The sequence below is a fragment of the Fistularia commersonii genome, chromosome 33 (genome assembly GCF_037954325.1).
Source record: "Fistularia commersonii isolate RoL2024-O1a breed Wild chromosome 33, RoL_Fcom_v1.0, whole genome shotgun sequence".
Taxonomy (NCBI): domain Eukaryota; kingdom Metazoa; phylum Chordata; class Actinopteri; order Syngnathiformes; family Fistulariidae; genus Fistularia; species Fistularia commersonii.
In genome coordinates, this window is record NC_141316.1 from 486,317 (window position 1) to 506,813 (window position 20,497).

Consider the following 20,497-nt stretch of genomic DNA (forward strand, 5'->3'; position numbering starts at 1 on the left):
GCTGCAATTGTGACTAAAACAGTGGCACACCTTAAACAAACACATGTATTGGAACCTGAATGTATGTCATAGCAGAAAAGCAAACGTGTGTTCACTTGACTCGCATCATAGTGGATCATTTGGATGCTTTCTAATCACCATGGGACAAACTAGTACTGTAAAGGTGGCATGTCCACATGAAAGATATGGATATGATATGATACAGATAGGTGTCTAAAGTCAATGGTAAATGGAAGAGTTGTTTTTGTATGTATACGTTTACAATGATTCAATTCTATTTTTAGACATGCCTTTTCCTTTCCTATCTTCCTCTTATGTCCTCCACCCTTCACCTTTCTCCTGAGCCAACACATACTGGCCAGGAGGAGGCGGTGTGGCTTAGAGGGTTAGAGCAGTTGTCCTTGGAACTGAACATTCCTGTTTCAATTCTCCCCCTCTTCATAGCAGTTAAAATGTTGAGTAAGACACTGAACAGCTCATTAGCTGCCTTCTGCTCATGGTTCATCCATGTTGAGTTAAATTGGTCAAATTTCGTTGATGTGCTCTATGTATAACTGGATGTCACAATAAAGGTATTCTTCTGAATGAATAGAAGAATAGAGGGGAGCGAGGTCACATCTTAAGCCTAAGGCTGTTTCCCTTGCTCTCAATTTCTTCTGTTTATTTTCTTTCCCATGTTTGCCAAGTCTTTCTCTTCATCATGTCCATCCATCTGGTTTATTATCACTCTCTCTCCTTCTCTCTCTCTCTCTCTCTCTCTCTCTCTCTCCCAAGACTTTCTCTGTGTTCATTTGTGTGTGTGTGTGTGTGTGTGTGTGTGTGTGTGTGTGTGTGTGTGTGTGTGTGTGTGTGTGTGTGTGTGTGTGTGTGTGTGTGTAGTGTGTTTTTGGCATGCATTCACATGCACATGCACATGTATGTGTGTGAAGAGGGTTTTCTCTTGTTGTCAAATGATTGCTTCTGCTCATCTGTTCCCTTTCTATCCTGCCCCTTCAATTAATTACATACCATTGAACCTTCACAACAGGCCTCTCTTCTGCCCCTGCTATCACTTACATGTGCATAACATTCCTAGTCACTCTCTTCTGTATCTAATTTTAAAATGTTAGTACATTTTAAGCATTCGTATATTCAGGTACTGAAAGAGTATTTCTTATCATACACCATCAAATAAGGTGATTCATCCTTTTCATGCTTATATGCATATGCTACTTTTGTTTGTAGACCATGACAAAATCTGGCAAATGATTATTCAGAATCTTTATCAAGAAGGCTCAGCAGGAGGAGAGAAAAATTAATATATTTTTGTTAAACCATGTGATCCATGTTACATTCCGCAAATCAATGGCAAAGGTTTTTTTAATTGTTTGTCAGCGTCATAGTCAATTAAATGTGCATAGATAGTTAAACACATAAAGCATCCCCGGTTATCAAGATGTTATTGGCCTATTTAGTCAATTTTTGTATCAGCTACATAAAAACAATAATAAAATCTCTCAACATACCATAGTTTCTATTAAAATTGTAAAAAAAAAAACAACTTAGTTGTATGTTTATTGTTTACGGGGAGGGTAATACTGACTGAAGACAGAAGTCAAAATGAGCTTAAAAAAGGATTAACAAATAAACGAAGAGGCAATAGTCAGCAAAAGTTGCTGGTGTACTTGTGGCAACTGCAACGCTATGCTTACAGGCAGCGTCTTGTAAGGGGCTCCACTTTTTCTCATGTGCACTTAAGGAAGCAATTCTCCCACTCCTTCTCTTCTTGTCCTTTGGAAAGCTGTGCATACTAGTATCAGTCCCGTTGTGTCCTTTGGACTCAAAATTGCACCCAAAAGCTGCACAATGTGTTCTTATTACCATATATACTGTACTGCACTGAGTAAACGTTAACACTACTTTAACACTTAAGTACAGTATATGTCATCAACTCAGCATGCATTGCACCAGTAAAAACAATGGCAGCCTCCCTGAATTCAAATATATTACAAAGTGTGATTATTATTATTTTTTTAAGAAATGATGGAATTGAAGAAATTCCCATGCCTTTCTTAACAACACATTCTTGTATGAGACAAACAGTAAAGCATATTTATGCCCATTAGTCCTCCCAGGCTAGGTTCCTTTCAATATTCAAGGTCTTTTTTATATGAGTTACAGCGCTGGATTGGTGAAATTAACAAAATAAATCAAGGTTTAAATGACTGGATGAATATAAAAAAAGGTTTACCTGTGGTTGTTTGATAGAATATAATAACGACTCAGAAGCAGAGCCCCCCTTTTTATTGCAAGGGGGAGTGCTGCATTAACCGGCTGTGGACCAGCATCAGGCCAGTGACCATTTGGTATTGGGCCATAAAGAAAGAATAAACTTGTTTAAAATTATTATTTCTTCTGGGTATCGTATTTTGAGAAATTACTACTTCAAATGTCACCGGAGAGCCAACAAATGTAACTAGGGAGCTTATTTGAAAAGGAAGAAAGAGCCAAAGGTCACCGGAAGGGACTTAGAGTGCTGAGAAAAGGAGCTGCATTTAAAAGCAAATACCAAGTGTCTTACTCTAACCTTGGATTCATCGCAACCGGTGATTAACATGCTAGTCTAGCTAATGAAGCCATGAAACCCTTAAAACTACTTCACCAAATAGATACCAATTACCCTGCATTAAAAGACAAGCTCTGAGATTTTTTTGAAAGAAAAAAAGGAGAAAAGAACAATTACCAAGGTCTAAAACAAGATTACGGATTACACTGGTCATAAGGAATATACTTGAAGAGTCACTGTCTACCATCACCCCCAGATGGAACTGTCTAGTTGCAGAGAAACAAGCTCAGGGCTCCCACTGACTCTTCATAATGGTGAGTAGATCTTGGTGTGATAATAATTTGGTGGTTACATTTGAATTTTTATTGTGGTGTTTCAGCGATTAAATTATGGGGGTGGGGTGGAGGAGCTTGACTCTTTAACTTTGAAACAACTAGAACTTGAACATCCGGGATTGCCCATATATACTCGGCTTAACCACACCCCCCAACCCTTTGTCCCGAGGGGTGAGAGGCCACACCCTTTCATGTCCGCCACACAATGTCTTTTTTTAAAAATGACAACCCTCCTATGCCAGTCCATGAAAAAGTTGTCCAAGATGAAAGTGGTCTGTGGATTAAAAAGTGGTTGGGTGATTTAAGTGGCTCAAAGGTATTCAAACTAATGCGGCTAACATCTGTTCTTGTCCCTGGCCACTGATGATCTAATGAACTACCTGAACTACCCCAACTACCTTCATATCCTCTCACTATGCCCATAAATCTTCTCTTTGGTCTTCCTCGAGACCTCTTGCCTGCCAGCTCCAATTCCAGCATCCGTCTGCCAGTATATTCTCTATCCCTCCTCTGTACATGACCGAACCATCTCAGCCTGCCTTCTCTGACCTTCTCTCCAAAACATCTAACATGTGCTGTTCCTCTGATAGACTCATTCCTGATCCTATCCATCCTTGTCACTCCCAAAGAGAGCCTCAACATCTTATTCTCTGCAACCTCTAGTTCTGCCTGCTGTCTTTTGGTCATTGTAACAGTTTCTAGTCCATACAGCATCGCTGGTCTCACCACTGTCTTGTACACCTTTCCTTTTATTCTGGCCGATAGTCTTTTATCATGTAGTACCCCTGACACTTTTCTCCACCCATTCCAACCTGCTTGGACCCGTCTCTTCACCTCTTTTCCACACTCTCCGTTGCTATGGACTGTTGACCCCAAGTACCTGAAATCCTCCAGCTTCTTGATCTCCACTCCCTGTAGCCTCACCGTTCCACCCGAGTTCCTCTCATTCACACACATATATTCTGTCTTGTTGCGACTAACTTTCATTCCTCTCCTTTCCAGAGCATAACCCTACCTCTAGATTTTCCTCTACCTGTTGTCTGCTCTCACTACAGATCACAATGTCATCTGCAAACATCATGGTCCATGGGGATTTCTGTCTAATCTCATCTGTCAGCCTGTCCATCACCATTGCGAACAAGAAGGGGCTCAGAGCTGATCCCTAATGTAGTCCCACCTCCACCTTGAACTTCTCTGTTACCCCTACAGCGCACCGTACCAGTGTCTCACAGCTAGCATACATGTCCTGCACCAGTCTAACATACTTCTCTGCCACTCCAGACTTCCTCATACAATACCAGAGCTCCTCTCGTGGCACCCTGTCATATGCTTTTTCTAGGTCTACAAAAACGCAATGCAACTCCCTCTGATCTTCTCTGTACTTTTCTATTAGCATTCTCAACACAAATAATACATCTGTAGAACTCTTCCTAGGCATGAAGCCATACTGCTGTTCACAAATGCTGACTTCTGCTCTCAGTCTAGTTTCCACTTCTCTTTCCCATGACTTCATTGTATGGTTCATTAACTTTATCCCTCTGTAGTTGCTACAATTCTGCACATCCCCTTTATTCTTAAAAATAGGCACCATCTTCAGGCATCTTCTCACTCTCTAAGATCCTGTTGAATAATCTAGTCAGAAAATCTACCGCTGCCTCTCCTAGACACTTCCACACCTCCACAGGTATATCATCAGGACCAACTGCTTTTCCACTCTTCATCCTCTTCAATCCCGTCCTCACTTCACTTTTACTAATTTGTGCTACTAATTTGGTCTACAATAGTCCCCTCTTCTACCCTTGCCTCGCTTTCATTTTCCACATTCATCAGCTCTTCGAAGTACTCTTTCCATCTTCCCATCACTCGTATAGCATCAGTCAATACATTTCCCTTTCTGTCCTTAATCACCCGGACCTGTTGTACATCCTTTCCATCTTTATCTTTGTTTGCCAACCTGTATAGATCATTCTCACCCTCCTTACTATCCAACCGAGCATACAAGTCATCGTATGCCTTTGTTTTGCCTTTACTACCTCTATCTTTACCTCTCGCTGCATCTCCCTGAACTCCTGTCTGTTCTCTTCAGTCCTCTCAGTATCCCACTTCTTCTTTGCTAACCGCTTTCTCTGTATATACTCCTGCACTTCCTCATTCCACCACCAAGTCTCCTTATCTACTTTCCTTCCAGATGACACACCAAGTGCTCTTCTACCTGTCTCCCTGATAACACTAGCTGTAGTTGTCCAATCATCTGGAGGCTCACCCTGACCACCCAGACCCTATGTTCCTGTTTTTTTTCTGGAAAAAGGTGTTCACTACAGCCATTTCCATCCTTTTTGCAAAATCTACCACCATCTGTCCCTCTGCATTCCTATCCTGGATACCAAATCTGCCCATCACTTCTTCATCCCCTCTATTGCCTTCACCCACATGTCCATTGAAGTCTGCACCAATTACCACTCTCTCATTTCTGGGAATATTCTGCATCGCTTAATCTAACTCATTCCAGAACTTCTCCTTCTCTTCAGATTCACATCCCACCTGCGGGGCATAGCCACTAACATTTCTGGGAATATTCTGCATCGCTTCATCTAACTCATTCCAGAACTTCTCCTTCTCTTCAGATTCACATCCCAACTGCAGGGCATAGCCACTAACAACATTGAGCATCACACCTTCAATTTCCAGTTTCAGACTCATAAGTCTATCTGACATTCTTTTGACTTCTAGGACATTCCTAACAAACTCCTCCATCAAGATAACTCCTACTCCATTTCTCTTCCTGTCAGTCCCATGGTAGTACAACTTAAAGCCTGCTCCTAAGCTTCAAGCCTTACTACCTTTCCACCTGGTCTCCTGGACACACAGTATATCCACTTTCCTTCTCTGCATCATGTCGACCAACTCTACCTTTTCCTGTCATAGTCCCAATATTCAAAGTCCCTACTCTCAGTGCCAGGCTCTTTCCTTTCCTCCTCTCTCTCTGCTTCCGAACACGCACTCCTCCTCTTCTTCTTGATCTTGTTCTTCGACCCACAGTAGCCCAATTTCCATTAGTACCCTGTAAGTCATCAGTACCAATGGCGGTCGTTGTTAACCCGGTCCGCGACCGATCCGGTATGGTATAGTTATGGTTGACTTTCATGTTTGGTTTTGGCAAAAGTTTTACGCCGGATGCCCTTCCTGACGCAACCCTCTGCATTTATCCGGGCTTGGGACCGGCACAGGAAGACACTGGCCTGTGTCCCCCCAAGGCAGGCTTGGAGAGACATGGGCCAGTGCTGCCCTGAGGCTGCATTGTGTGAATTTTTACTATTGTTTGTCAATATGTGGCCCTACAATCATCCTGTACAGGGTGTACCCTGCCTCTGCCCAATGACAGCCTGGGAGGCTCCAGCGTCCCAGCAACCCTGACTGCAGGATAAAGGGTAGATAATGGATAGATGGATGAACACTATTAAGCGTATCTACGATCGTCAAGATATGTCAATAGATAATTAAATGGAAAAGCTTCTTTTGAACTAAGATACAATTGATATCTTTCAAGTGGGGACATCTTGCTTTTTGTTATCTCCAAGTAATTTTCACACATACTAGGAGACACGCAAAATTCCAGAGCCATTGGAAACATCGCAAATGGTGTGCATGTTGAATAAAAAAGCACTCAGAGGTCTGAAGTAGAGCATACCCATGCTGAAAAAGGGAGTTTTAGGATAATCACACACACACCTACAATGTGCCCTGTTGACTTTTATTGGTTGTTTTTTGTTTTGTTCTATTCAACTAAAAAGGCAATCACTTGATTTACTGTGATAAGTCAGATTCTGCAAGGTTTTTTAATTTTACTATTGGTAAAATAGGAGTTCAGACAGTATTGATGATAATAATGATGGATTATACTGGAAATTATACAATGTAAATGACTCAATTTCTGTAGGAAACTATCAGGTAATTATGAAAATTATGTACTCAGGGGGCCTAGACCTTGCCTAGACTTTTTGATGTGTAATCATTAATAGCCACTGTCCCTCTGGTTATCAGTGCATGTTATCAGTTCACTCAATTTGTTGCAACTGGTCTTGGGTGCCTGTGCCTTTCACCAAGTTCTGATGCTCTGACTATTTTATGACAGCGGTCATGCGTCAATGCAGTGGTGTCTAATCTGCCCATCACTAACTGCTACAGAGGGCCTGTCTGGCTGGATAAAATGCAAGCTACTAATAGCCAATGAGCTTAATGCATGAATGCAAATAACCAATGCAGAGAGAACAGAAAAATTAATCTCTTTTCAAACAGAGCAACACAGAAACCTGTATTTCATCCCAGAATATATGTAGAACTGTAGGGCCCTGGATTACTCCCTCTGAGATTTAAATGCTGTCATGACAAAGTAAGATTCTCATTGATAGTGAGCTTTACATGTTTAATATTGCAAGAGATAAAATGTGGATAAATTTAGTGCAGTCAAGAGCACATCACACCACAATGAAGGTCATTCAACCCAATACCATTTTAGCATGCAGTCAGTATTCAGAATCCAGAGTCTTACTGCAGATGAAGACAAACATCTGTTGGTAAGGTCATCGAAATTATGATCAGAATAGAAATTTGCTGTCTTAATTACAGTGATACTGCATGATTGTTATCATTGTTTATAATTGTTATCATTGTGCATGAAACTCTATGGTGCAGGGGAAGCAGAAGTAAAGCAGATAGGGATGAACATATTTGAGCTTTGGAAATTAATGAGGCTGCTTCGTAGTGTTTGCTACACCTCCATTACAAAACCTGACTGTATTTAAATTTGAATTTTTTTGTTTTCTCCAGCTTCTGATTGTGCTTACTGTAGCTCATAGAAGAATGTGATTCATCCAGGACTCACTTCTTCTTCCAGTTACCATAGCAACAGACATTTATTTCTGTTCCTGTCATTTGTATGGTTTTCTGCACCCCCTCCCTTCTCTGCTGATTCGACCCAGTTGTTCTCAGTGCTGCATGACACAGACGTATACAAATATGTGTACAAAACCTCTATGCAGAAACAAGCACAAACTGAAACTAATGGCAGTATTTAGAATGTTTCCATCTCCAGTACAAACATATGTATCTTACAGGTGGTCAGGTGTGGTATGAGGGTTGAGTTGGAAGGGACAGGCACAAATAATGTCATCCTAATAACAACATCATAGTGGAAGAAACAAGCATAGAATGTGCCTTTTCTCATCGCACAGAGGGGATTATTCAATATTCAGTTATTCAATTCAATTAGAATTTATTATTATTCAATAATGAATAGGGTTAGCCTAGCCCTCACTATTTGGAATCAGAATCAGAAAAACATTCACCGAGTGTCAATTGGGGCACACATGGGGTAGCAGCATCAGATTGTGAACGTCAGAGTATATATATATATGCATATAGTGGGGTAAAAAAAGTATTTAGTCAGCCACCAATTGTGCAAGTCTCCCATTTAAAAAGATTAGAGAGGCCTGTAATTTTTGTTATATGGCTACATATATATATGCATCCATCATGATTGAAAAATATCACATAACTGTTGGAAACTGTTTACAAACAAACATTTTGTAAAAAAAAAAAGTACGATAGTAGTGAGTCAGTTAAATCAAACTTACTGCACCATTGAAAAGTAGTAAATGACCCAATATCAATGGAAATTCACTTGAACATGTAAAATCATTTAACTGGGATTAGCCCGGGCGGCATGGCGCAGGAGGTAGTGCAATCGTCTCTGGAGCCTGTCATTCATGGTTCGATTCCCGGCTCCTCGTGCATTGAAGTGTTGTTGAGATCGAAGTGTTGTTGAGCAAGACACTGAGCCCCTATTTGCTCCCCTGACGCTGGTGGATGGCATTCCTACTGCTCATGGTTCATCCATTAATGGCAGAGAATGAATTTCCCCACAGGGATTAATGTCAAGGATAAATTATTATTGTTATTATTATCATAGATACACTGCAACTATGAGAGACAGAATGGGGGGGGAATCCAGGAAAACACATTGTAGGATTTTAATGAAATAATTGGTAAATTCCTCTGTAAAATAAGTATTTGGTCACCTACAAATAAGCAAGATTTCTGGCTCTCAAATCTTTAACTTCTTTGAGAGGCTCCTCTGTCCGCCACACGTTACCTGTATTAATGGGACCACTTTGAACTGGTTATCAGTGTAAAAGGCACATGTCCACAACCTCAAACAGTTACATTCTGAATCTGCAGTAGGTAAGCAGCTTGGTGTGAAGAAATCAAGTGTGGGAGCAATTATAGAAAATGGAAGACATAAAAAACCACTGATAATCTCCCTCGATCTGGGGCTCCATGCAAGATCTCACCCTTCTTCTTCTTCTTTCGGCTTTTCCCCTCAGGGGTCGCCAAAGCGAATCAACTATCTCCATCTAACTCCATTCTCCGTATCCTCCTCTTTCACCCCAACTATCTTCATATCCTCCCACACTACGCCCATAAATCTTCTCTTTAGTCTTCCTCGAGACCTCTTGCCTGGCAGCTCCAATTCAAGTATCCGTCTACCAATATATTCTCTATCCCTCCTCTGTACATGTCCGGACCATCTTGGTCTGGCTTCTCTGACCTTCTCTTCAAAACATCTAACATGTGCTGTTCCTCTGATAGACTTATTCCTGATCCTATTCACCCTGGTTACTCCCAAAGAGAACCTCAACATCTTTATCACTGCAACCTCTAGTTCTGCCTGCTGTCTTTTGGTCATTGTAACAGTTTCTAGGCCATACAGCATCGCTGGTCTTGTAGACCTTTCCTTTCATTCTAGCCGATAGTCTTCTATCACGTAGTACCCCTGACACTTTTCTCCACCCATTCCAACCTGCTTGGACCTGTCTCTTCACCTCTTTTCCACACTCTCCGTTGCTATGGACTGTTGACCCCAAGTACCTGAAATCCTCCAGCTTCTTGATCTCCACTCCCTGTAGCCTCACCGTTCCACCCGAGTTCCTCTCATTCACACACATATATTCTGTCTTGTTGCGACTTACTTTCATTCCTCTCCTTTCCAGAGCATAACCCCACCTCTAGATTTTCCTCTACCTGTTTTCTGCTCTCACTACAGATCACAATGTCATCTGCAAACATCATGGTCCATGGGGATTTCTGTCTAATCTCATCTGTCAGCCTGTCCATCACCATTGTGAACAAGAAGGGGCTCAGAGCTGATCCCTGATGTCGTCCCACCTCCACCTTGAACTTCTCTGTTACCCCTACAGCGCACCGTACCAATGTCTCACAGCTAGCAAACATGTCCTGCCCCAGTTTAACATACTTCTCTGCCTTCAAAGTCCCTACTCTCAGTCCCAGGCTCTTTCCTTTCCTCCTCTCTCTCTGCTTCTGAACACGCACTCCTCCTCTTCTTCTTGTTTTGGTTCTTCGACCCACAGTTGCCCAATTTCCATTAGTACCCTGTAGGTCATCAGTACCAATGATGGTTATGGTTGACTCACATGTTTGGTTTTGGCAAAAGTTTTACGCCGGATGCCCTTCTTGGTGCAATCCTCTGCTTGGGCTTGGGGCCGTCTTGGGGGGACACTGTTCCATGCTCCCCCGAGGCTGGCTCGGGGAGACAGCGGCCAGTGCCACCCTGAGGCTCCATTGTGGTTAGGATTGTGCTGCAACCTCAAATGACCTCAGCTTCCTGAGCAGGTACTGCCTTTGATGACATTTCCTGATAATCTTCTCTGTGTTAGTTGAGAACTTCAGGGGGACAGTGCCCAGGTGTCTGTACTCCTTCACTGTTTCTACTGGCTCCCCTTGTATGACGGTGGTGATTGCCTCTGCCTACTGGAGAAAGTGATGACCATATCCATAGTCTTGCTCACATTCAGCTTCTGGCAGGAGGCTTGGCACCAGAGAGGGAGGTCCTGGAGGGCTGGACTGGGGTGGATTGAAGGACCAGACAATCGGGAGGACGAGTCGGTAGGGTATGTTAGACCCTAAATATTAGGTTTTTCAAACAGAAAGGCCTAAAAGGTATCCCGGGTTACCAAGACATTATTGTCCTGTTCAGGGGTCGGCAACCCACGGCTCCGGAGCCGCATGCGGCTCTTTGATCTTTACACTGCGGCTCCGAGTGGCTTGGGAAAATAAATTTTAAATATTTGATTGAAGTCTTTTTCATTTGTGTTAAGCCCTTTTTTACTTTCAGTTCTAAGTTGGAAGATTATTGTGATCTTGAAATATTAAATAAAATTATATTTATTATTTTTCGCCGCTCAAATTAACGTCATGCTCGAGGAAGCCGGTATACCCGCCAGCAGGTAAAGTCCCAGCTGTGCGCAGAAGTTCAGGAGCAGAAGTCCCATAAACCAGGTAACATAAATATTTTTGAAGATATTTTGCAAATATTTATTTTTCATTGTTTACTGACCCAGTGATTTTTTTTTTCCTGATTTATTTTTAAAATTCAGGTCAAGGCTTCGCTACACGCTCCGAAAGCTGTATTAAGTTTAACTATAAAAAGCAATATATACAGTGGTACCTTTATTTTAGACGTCAAAAAGTAAGCGGCTTCCAGTCTTTTCTTTTCTGAGGAAACCGGGTCCAAATGGCTCTTTAGGGGTTAAGGGTTGTCGACCCCTGGTTCTGTTTGATCAATATCTATACCAGTTACATAAATTTGATAATAAAATCTCTCAAGATATCGTAGTTTGTTTAAAATTTAAAAAAACTTTCATTTGCAGGCTGTCATTGTTGTTTACGTCATCACTGTCTAAGTTCATGAGGTTGACCTGGCTCGAACCCATTCATTTTACCCTACGGTGCAAAAACATGTCATCTGTGCAATCCTTCCCATTTGAACCCAAGAGAGATGTGAATGAAGAGGGTAATGTTGAACACAGTTGTCAAAATGAGCTTTAAAATGAAGATGAACAAACATGCAAAGAAGCAAAAGTTGCTGTTGCGCGTGCAGAAACTGCGTTGCTATGCCAACAGAGAGAGAGCTTGTCTTTTGTTATCGGCTATTTACTGTAGACTGACAGACCACTCTGTCAACTGACCAGGTTGTCAGCTTCGTCAGTGATTGCAGGTCTTTCATCATCAGATGCTGCTTCTGCAGTAGAGGGTTGTTGACATCCTTGTAGGAAAACATCTAACGCCTCCTGCCTGTGACCTGTCTTTGAGTGGGCTTCACGCTTTTCTAGAGGACCTTTTGTATGCTTGTAAGAAAACTGTAGGCATTACATATGGGTTTAGTGTCTATTTAAAACTAGCAGCACCATAAGCTCTATCAGCAGCTAGTTTGTGTTAATAATTGTGATTACAATTCTTGGTCCTTTTTTTAACGACACATTCTATTATGAGACAAACAGTAAGGCTCATATTGCTTATTAGTCCTACCAGGCAGGATCCCATTAAGCCTATTCTGAAACGAGAGAATATCTACCCCCCCCCAACATTTAAACTGGAGTATGGTTCCACAAAAGAGGAGCTTCATAACTGAATAATCTAGCCCCTCTTCTGCGTTTAGAGACCCTAAGGATCACAAGTAGCCCTGCAACCTGGGAGTGTAGGGATCTGACTGGGGGGTAGGCTTCTAATTGTTCTTTAAGATACAGCATGCTGGCTATGTAGGGCTTTATAGGTAGGGAGAATAATTTCAAATTCAGAGAAGCCAATATTCGGGAGACATGATCCCTCAGATTAGTTCTCAGTAGGCTACATGCAGCAGCATTCTGAATGAGCTGTAGAGTCTTAAACGACTAAGTCCGACAGCAGATAGTTAAACAAAAGCATGAATTAGTTTTTCTGCATATTTTTGAGATAGAACATACCAGATTTTTGTGATACTATGAAAGTGAAAGAAGGCAGTGTGGGAGCTAAATGACAAATCTTTTAGAAGTAGTGCTGGAGGCTAATGTGACACCATCCAGAGAAGGTATGGTTTTGTCGGAGGTAAGCAACAAAAAAATTGGTAGTCAGATTTTTATGTCCTTATCCACTGGATTTATCTGGCTTCAGTTATAGATATAACTGGATGTCATTAATAATACTGTATAGAGGAAGCACATACAGGGTAAGAAGTATTGGTCAAAGCAGAGAATCTTGCAGAAACACCTTGGTTTGGTGCACACAGAAGATATGTCATTTAGGTGCAGTTACTTATGCCTATCAAACATTTCAGCCTTTTAAGTCAAATTTGATTATCAATCATATCAAATCCAACACTGAGATCTAAAAGGACAGAACAGAGATAAACCCCTTATCTAATGCAAGTAAAAAGTTGTTAGGAACTTTGACCAATGCTGTTTCAGTGCTATGATGCAATTTGAAGCCAGAATACATTAACATAATCGGTGTTAAATGAGTTACATGATTGGCGATCACTCTCAAGAATCTTAGAGAGTAATGGAGTAATGTGAGATTAGAAATGGGTCTATAGTTAGCCTAAACCTCTAGATCAAGTTTTTTTTTGTTTTTTTTTTCGGGAGCGATTTGTCGCCAAACCAGTTTGTCAGCAAGTCATCTGTTCTGTGAAGATATTATCTAAATCTTGGACTGATGGAATCATACCATTAATTTCACCACAACAGCATCTGATAAATGTCTTGTTTAGGTAAATGTATATACTTGTGCGTTATCCTGTAATATAAATTCAAAAGTTATCAAAAAATCGCCTGATAAAATGTGATTCTGCAGGTGGAACAATAATTGTGGTATTTCAATACCATATATCAGGTTATGCACTCACTGATGGAAGCCTATTTTGTCCAACAATAATTTGAATGCCGCAACGAGGCTGTCACCATCAGTGTACATGAATATTAAAATTCCAGCAATAATGTGTTCCGAGTATAGGCTAGGAGTTTGGTAAATTTTGATGAGGCTGTTGTTTTTTTCTGGGTTGGTTGTGAGAGATAAATGGGGGGGATTTCAAAAGAGCTATAATTGAGTTTTCTTTTGGGGACTGATTAAAAAATCTGAGTGGAAGATCGCAGCCACTTTGTCTCCTTGACCAAAATGTCAGGGGAATGTGAGTATTTTTATTACTAGGAGGATCGGACCAATTTAAGCTTCTGTATTTTCCTTCACACAACCACGTTTCATGTTGATGAGCAGGGAGAACCAAACTTAGACATTTGAAATTTTGGGTTGGGGTTGAACCATAGGCTTTTCCTTTGGACCACACCTCCTTTGAGCTGTCACCCAGCCACTCATGAAATGAAGAATAAATAAACATCTGGCAAAAGAACAATAGAAAGAGTGAGAGGCAATCGGTAGTCAATACACTAAAGTTGTCAGCCGAAGTAAACAACGTATAGTCAACAAAAGTGACCCATCGACGAGCGTAATAAAATGAAATGTTAAAGACAAACAAATGCCAATTTTTCAAAAGCAGACCACAAGGTGTAATGTATAAATTAGTTTAAAAGTTCAACAACCCTAGGACAATAGACTGAGAAACACACAGTGGAATCCGGAAGTGAGGAAAAATGCTACTGTATTTTTCAGACCATAAGTGGCAGTTTTTTTCATAGTTTGGCTGGGGGTGCGACTTATACTTTGGAGGGACTTATGTGTGAAATTATTGAGCTCTCTTGCCCTGATATATGTCTGTCTGTGTCTGTGTGTATGTCTCTAATATATCAGCTATCGTCGCACAGACACGCCAACCAATCAAAATTGAGCGGGGGCGGATCATGGCAGAAGTGCGTTGTGAAAAAAGATGCTACCAGCGACTTCTGTACCGATGAAAATTGATCATTTCAACATTTGCGGTAACTTATAAAAACAACTGAGAAGGGCTGAACAAAAATGGCACCGAAAAGAAAATCATATTCCACAGATAACAAGCCGGAAGTAGTGAAATATGCAGCCGAAAACTGCAATTGAGCAGCAGAAAAGCGGAGGTTACTCTTACTGAAATGAAGACAACTAAAAAAGCTAATCGAGGGCTAAAAGCTAGGTGGCCACTGCTAGAGGAACGAGTTCACACATGGGTGCTTGAACAACGTGCTGCCGGGAGAGGCTTGTCAACAGCACAGTTGCGTCTTCACACCCAGGTAGTTGCCAAGGAGATGAATATAAATGACTTTGCGGGAGGACCTTCCTGGTGTTACCGCTTCATGCAACACAAAAGCCTCTCTATCAGAGCAAGGACATCATCCTGTCGGGATTCAGAAAGGCTGGAATGATTTAAACTATACCAACTACTCTGCCACCTGTCTGCCTGATAACATTAGCTGTAGTTGTCAAATTTTCTGGAAGATGTCCTTGACCACCCAGACCCTTTCTCAACTTCTCCCTGAAAGCAATACAACACGCTGCGCTTTTCATCGTCCACCACTTTGTCCTCTGCTCTGCCTTTGTCCTCTTGATCTTCCTTGTCACCAGAGCCATACTCCAAACCACCAGCCTATGCTGTGTGGCTACACTCTCACGACAACTACTTTGCGGTCACTGATCTCTGTCAGGTTACCTTGTCTATACAAGATGTAGTCTACCTGCATGCTCCTATCTCCGCTCTTATAAGTTACCCTATGTTCCTGTCTTTTCTGGATGAAGGTGTGCACTACATCCACTTCCATCCTTTTTGCAAAATCTACCACCACCTGTACCTCTGTGTTCCTAACCTGTATACAAAATTTGCTCATCACTTCTTCATCCTCTATTGCCTTCATCAACATGTCCATGGAAGTCTGCACCAATTACTACTCACTCATCTCTGGGGATATTCTGCATCACTTCATCTAGGTCATTCCAGAACTTCTCCTTAAACTCGAATCCCACCTGCGGGGCATAGCCACTAACAACATTGAGCATCACACCTTCATTTTCAAGTTTCAGACTCATAAGTCTATCTGACATTCTTTTCACCTCCAGAATGTTCCAAACAAACTCCTCCTTCAAGATAATTCCTATTCCATTTCTCTTGTCAGTACCATGATAGTGCAACTTAAAGCCTGCTCCTAAGCTTCTAGCCTTACTACCTTTCCACCTGGTCTCCTTGATACATAGTATATCCACTTTTCTTCTCTGCGGCATGTTGACCAACTTTACCTTTTCCTGTCATAGTCCCAATATTCAACGTCCCTATGCTCAGTCTCAGACTCTTGCCTTTCCTCTTCTCTCTCTGTTTCCTAACACGCCTTCCACCTCTCCTTATTTGACCTACAGTAGCCCAGTTTCCATTGGTTCCCTATAGGTCATCCGTACCAATGCCGGTCGTTTTTAACCCGGGCCTCGACTGATTCGGTATGATCTGGTTATTGTGTTTGATTTGCATGTTTGGTTGTGGCAAAAGTTTTGCACCGGATGCCCTTCTTGACGCAACTCTCTGCATTTATCTGGGCTTGGGACCTACTCAGGGAGCCACTGGCCCGTGCCCCCCGAGGCTGGCTCAGGGAGACACCGGCCCACGCTGTCCTCAGGTTGTATTTTGACAATTTTAATGTGTTTTTTTATCAAAAAGGTCACCACAGTCACCTTTTTCCATCTTAGAATCAGTGGTCAGATCAGACCTGCCTTGATTTTCAACAATGCAGGGATCTTAATCTATGTATTTGTGGGATTGGCGTTGGATTATTATAATGTCCTTTTATCCAGGTTGCCAAAGGTGAATTCTAAGGTTTTCAAATGGTTAAGAATGCAGTATGTGATTTGACCAGAGCAAGTAAATTTGAACATCTTACTCCAGTGCTGGCTTGCTTCATAGGTTTCCTGTTATGTGAGAGAAGATTTTAAGGTGTTGCTCCTAAGGGGTTAAATAGTCAATGGCATTGCACCACCGGTGCGACCAGTGTCAGTATTGCCAGCCATAAATTGAGTTTATTACTGGCGGGGGTTTGACTCTACCAGGCCTACCTTTTTTCACTGATTATGTTTATGTAAAATTTGAGCACAAAAATTGCTAGGCATGACCAAAGGACTGATGGGATCCTGTATGATGGATTTAGGATTCCTTTTTCCATATGATTTGGTTCTCTTGGCTTCATCCAATCTCAAGCTCTCACTGAAACAGCTGAATGTGCAGCAACCTGCATGAAAATCAGTACGTCCAAATCTGAGGCCTTGGTCCGCCACTAGAAAAAGGTGGTGTGCCCTCTTAAGCTGAGGGATGAGGTCTGGTCCAGGTGAAGAAGTTCAAATATCTCAGGGTCTTGTCTCAAGTAAGGAAAGAATGGAATTGAGCAGGAGATCGGCATGCAGATCTCTGTAACATCAGCAGTAACGTGGACTCTGCATTGGTCTGTCATGGTAAAGAAGGAGATGAGCTGACAGACACAGGTGAGCCTTTGTTATTTGGCCTTAATTAAAAGGTGGTGGCTGTTAAAATATGACATTGATGGATTAGGTGATTGTGCTTTTAGATGACTAACACAAACACCACACAAACAAAGGCGTGATGGATTGATAGCCGGTGGAGATGGAAATATAGAGACAGAGGTGGAGGAAGATGGAACAATGCAAAGAAGAGACTGCAGGAACTGTAACAAAGAAATATTGAGTGACATAGCTATCTTTGAGAGATTTCTCAGTTCATTGCTGCAGAGCATTGTGGGATATGGGGGGGTGATTGAGGAGATACGCACCGAATGATCTGTCTTGCTGATGCATTGAAGATGCAGTAATGTAAAATTTCATTGGTTGATGAATTCACCAATGAGCTCACACACTATGGAAGCGTATAGGTATCATTTCAAATTAAAATGCATTAGCAGAATGCTTTGTCGTTTTCAGAATCAGGCAGCATATTTTGACTCAAAACTAAAATGAACAATAAGTAATCCAAACTTCGTTTTTATTTTCTTCCTCCAGAAGAAAAGAGGCTAGCTTGGGTAACGTCGATGATAATGGTGTCTCTGAGTGCTGAGTATTCAGCCAAGCTCTCTATAATCCTCTGAGGTCAGTCACGGGCTAATTTCATTTATTTTTTTTGTGCTCCAGGACATGAAAATGAGACAGCAGCATTCTTGTCATTTTCTTTTTAATTGTTTCGTTAAATTTACGACCTCAAGAAGGAAACAAATAGGCAGTTTGGATTACTTATTACTCAATTCAGTAATGAGTTAAAATATGCTGCTACATTCTGGAAATAGAAAAGCATTTCTGCAAATGCATTTCAATTTTAAAGTATGACATTTCCAATCAAAATTTGATAGCAATCTTCCAGGGTGTTATTTGAAAATTAAATCTTAAATGTAGTTTGCTCTAACATTTGGATTATGTCACAGATTGAGTAGTCAGAAAGAAGAAAATGAAAATGCAGTTAGGATTAATAAATACTCATTTTAGTTATACTGCCACATTCTGAAATGAAAATGCATTCTGCTCCTGCATTTTAATTTGAATTATGATACCTATATGCTTCCATAACACACACACACACACACACACACACACACACACACACACACACACACACAGAATGTAGTTTTTCAGTATTCATCTTCTTTTCACACACAAACTAACTCCATGTACTCTTTCACTCCCGCCATAAATCTCTTCCTTATCCTTCCTCTTTGCCTCCTGTCTGGCAGTTCCAATTGCAGAAACCTTTACCAATATATTCATGATGGGGCACACACACCAGCTAGATGATATTGGCTTCACATGTTTTTATGTTTTTACATACATTATATACTTTTTTCATCTTTAGCACAGCTCTGCAAAGCCTTAAGCCTTGTGCAGAAGGGCACAGAATGCTGATTTTATTCATCCAAAGGGACAGTGGACCACTGAACCTTTTACTTTTGCCCCTATAATTTACACTTGAAATTTATGAAATGTACCATACCTTTTTCTGCTCCTTTCCAGGGCATACATTTACCTCTCCAGATTTTCCTCTACATGCCCTCTGGTCTCACTATAGATCACTAGGTCATCTGCTAATATCATTGTCCATGGAGATTCCTTTCATACCTCATCTGTCAGCCTGTCCATCACCACTGCAAACCCAAAGAGGTTCAGAGCTGTACCCTGATATTGTCTCACATCCACCTTGACCTCTATCAAAACTACCATACATGTGACCATTGTCTTACAGCTCTCATACATGTCCTACATCACTGTAACATACTTCCTCAGACGGTACCCCAGTTCATATCATGGCACCCTGTCATGTTTTTTTCTCAATCTACAAGGTACAATGCAGCTTCCTTTGACCTTCTCTCTACTTCTCTATGGTAATTCTTGAAGCAAATATTACATTTATAGTGCTCTTTCTCACTCTACTTTTCATGTAATCATACTGCTGCTAACAAATGCTAACCTCTGCTCTCAGTATAGTTTCTACTACTCTCTCCCATAACTTCATTGTGTGGTTCATTAACTTTATTCTTCTATAGTTGCCACAACTCTACACATTTTAGTTGTTCATCTGCTCTTCTACTTCTACTCTAAAGCTTGGCAACAGCACGTTTCTTGTCTATTCCTCAGAAATGGTCTCACTCTTAACCCTCATATTATGTTAAGGGTCAATTTGACCCATTTCACCCATTGACCCAATGGGTCAAATTGACCCTTAACATAATATGAGGGTTAAAAATCCCTTTTGAATGACAAAGTTAAAAGGAAAAACCTGCCAGCCCTCCTAGGCACATATCATCAGGACAACCTGCCTTTCCACTGTTCGTTCTCTTCAATACCCTCCTCACTTCCCCTTTCCAAAGCTGTTCTTTGTGGTTCACAATGGTCCCCCTCATGCCTCTTTGTTTATCCCTCATTCAACTTTTCATAGTGCTCTTTCCATTTTCCCCTCACATTTCTGGCACATGTTAATACATTTCCCTCTTCATATTTACTCACCACAACTTGCTGCACATCCTTCCCTTCTATCTGTCTTTTTTGCCAAAGTATATAAACCAGTGTATCCCCTCCTTATAGTTCAACCTAACATCTTTGCTATTATATGGCATTGTTCTGGCTTTGCTACATTGACCTTCAACGTATGCTGCATTTTCCTGTACTTCTGTCTACTCTCTTCAGTCTTCTCAGTGTCCCACTTTTTATCTAACCCTTTTCTATGTAAACACTCCTGCATGTCCCCATTTCACATCAGGTCTCCTTATCTCCTTTTCTTCAACATGACACACCAAATATTCTCCTGCCTGTCTCCCTGATTACTAACTCCAGACACCCAGCAGTTCCTACTGACTACCCTGAGCCTATCATAACCTCTTCCTGAAGCCACACACTCTTCCCTTCTCAGCTTCCACCACTTTGTCCTCTGCTCTACCCCTATCCTCCTCATCTGCCATGCCATTTGTCATCCCACACACTACTGTGCTATGCAGTCTGGCTACACTCTCACCTACCACCACTTTGCAGTCACTGATCTTCATATTGTGTCATTGATACAAGTTGTTGTCCACCTGTGCCCTCCCACCAACACTCAGGAATTACCTTATGTTCCTTCCATTTTGGGAAGATAGAATTCATTATAGCGATCATAACGCTTCTTGTGAAGTCTACTGGTACCTGCCCTATGTGTTCTTGTCCTCAACTCCAAAACTGCCCATCATGTCCTCATCACGTCTGTTGCGTGCAGAACATCTCATCATGTCAACTGAAGTCTGCACCTATTACCCTCTCTCACAATTACCACAAGAATATCTGGGGATTTTCTAACTCA

The 20,497-nt window shown here is 41.4% G+C and overlaps 1 protein-coding gene across 2 annotated transcripts in view; it reads left to right on the forward strand.

Annotated features, from left to right (window-relative positions):
• jmjd1cb (jumonji domain containing 1Cb) overlaps nt 1-20,497 on the forward strand; it is a 150,354-nt gene that overhangs the window by 54,584 nt on the left and 75,273 nt on the right. Inside the window, exon 1 of one of the 2 annotated variants that reach the window (XM_086141089.1) lies at nt 2,842-2,859. The exons of the other annotated variant lie outside the window; for it this stretch is intronic. Coding sequence (XP_085997215.1) covers nt 2,857-2,859 — 3 coding nt within the window. The 5' untranslated portion in view covers nt 2,842-2,856. Of the gene's footprint in view, nt 1-2,841; nt 2,860-20,497 lie in introns of those variants that run through there. 2 annotated transcript variants of the gene reach the window in all.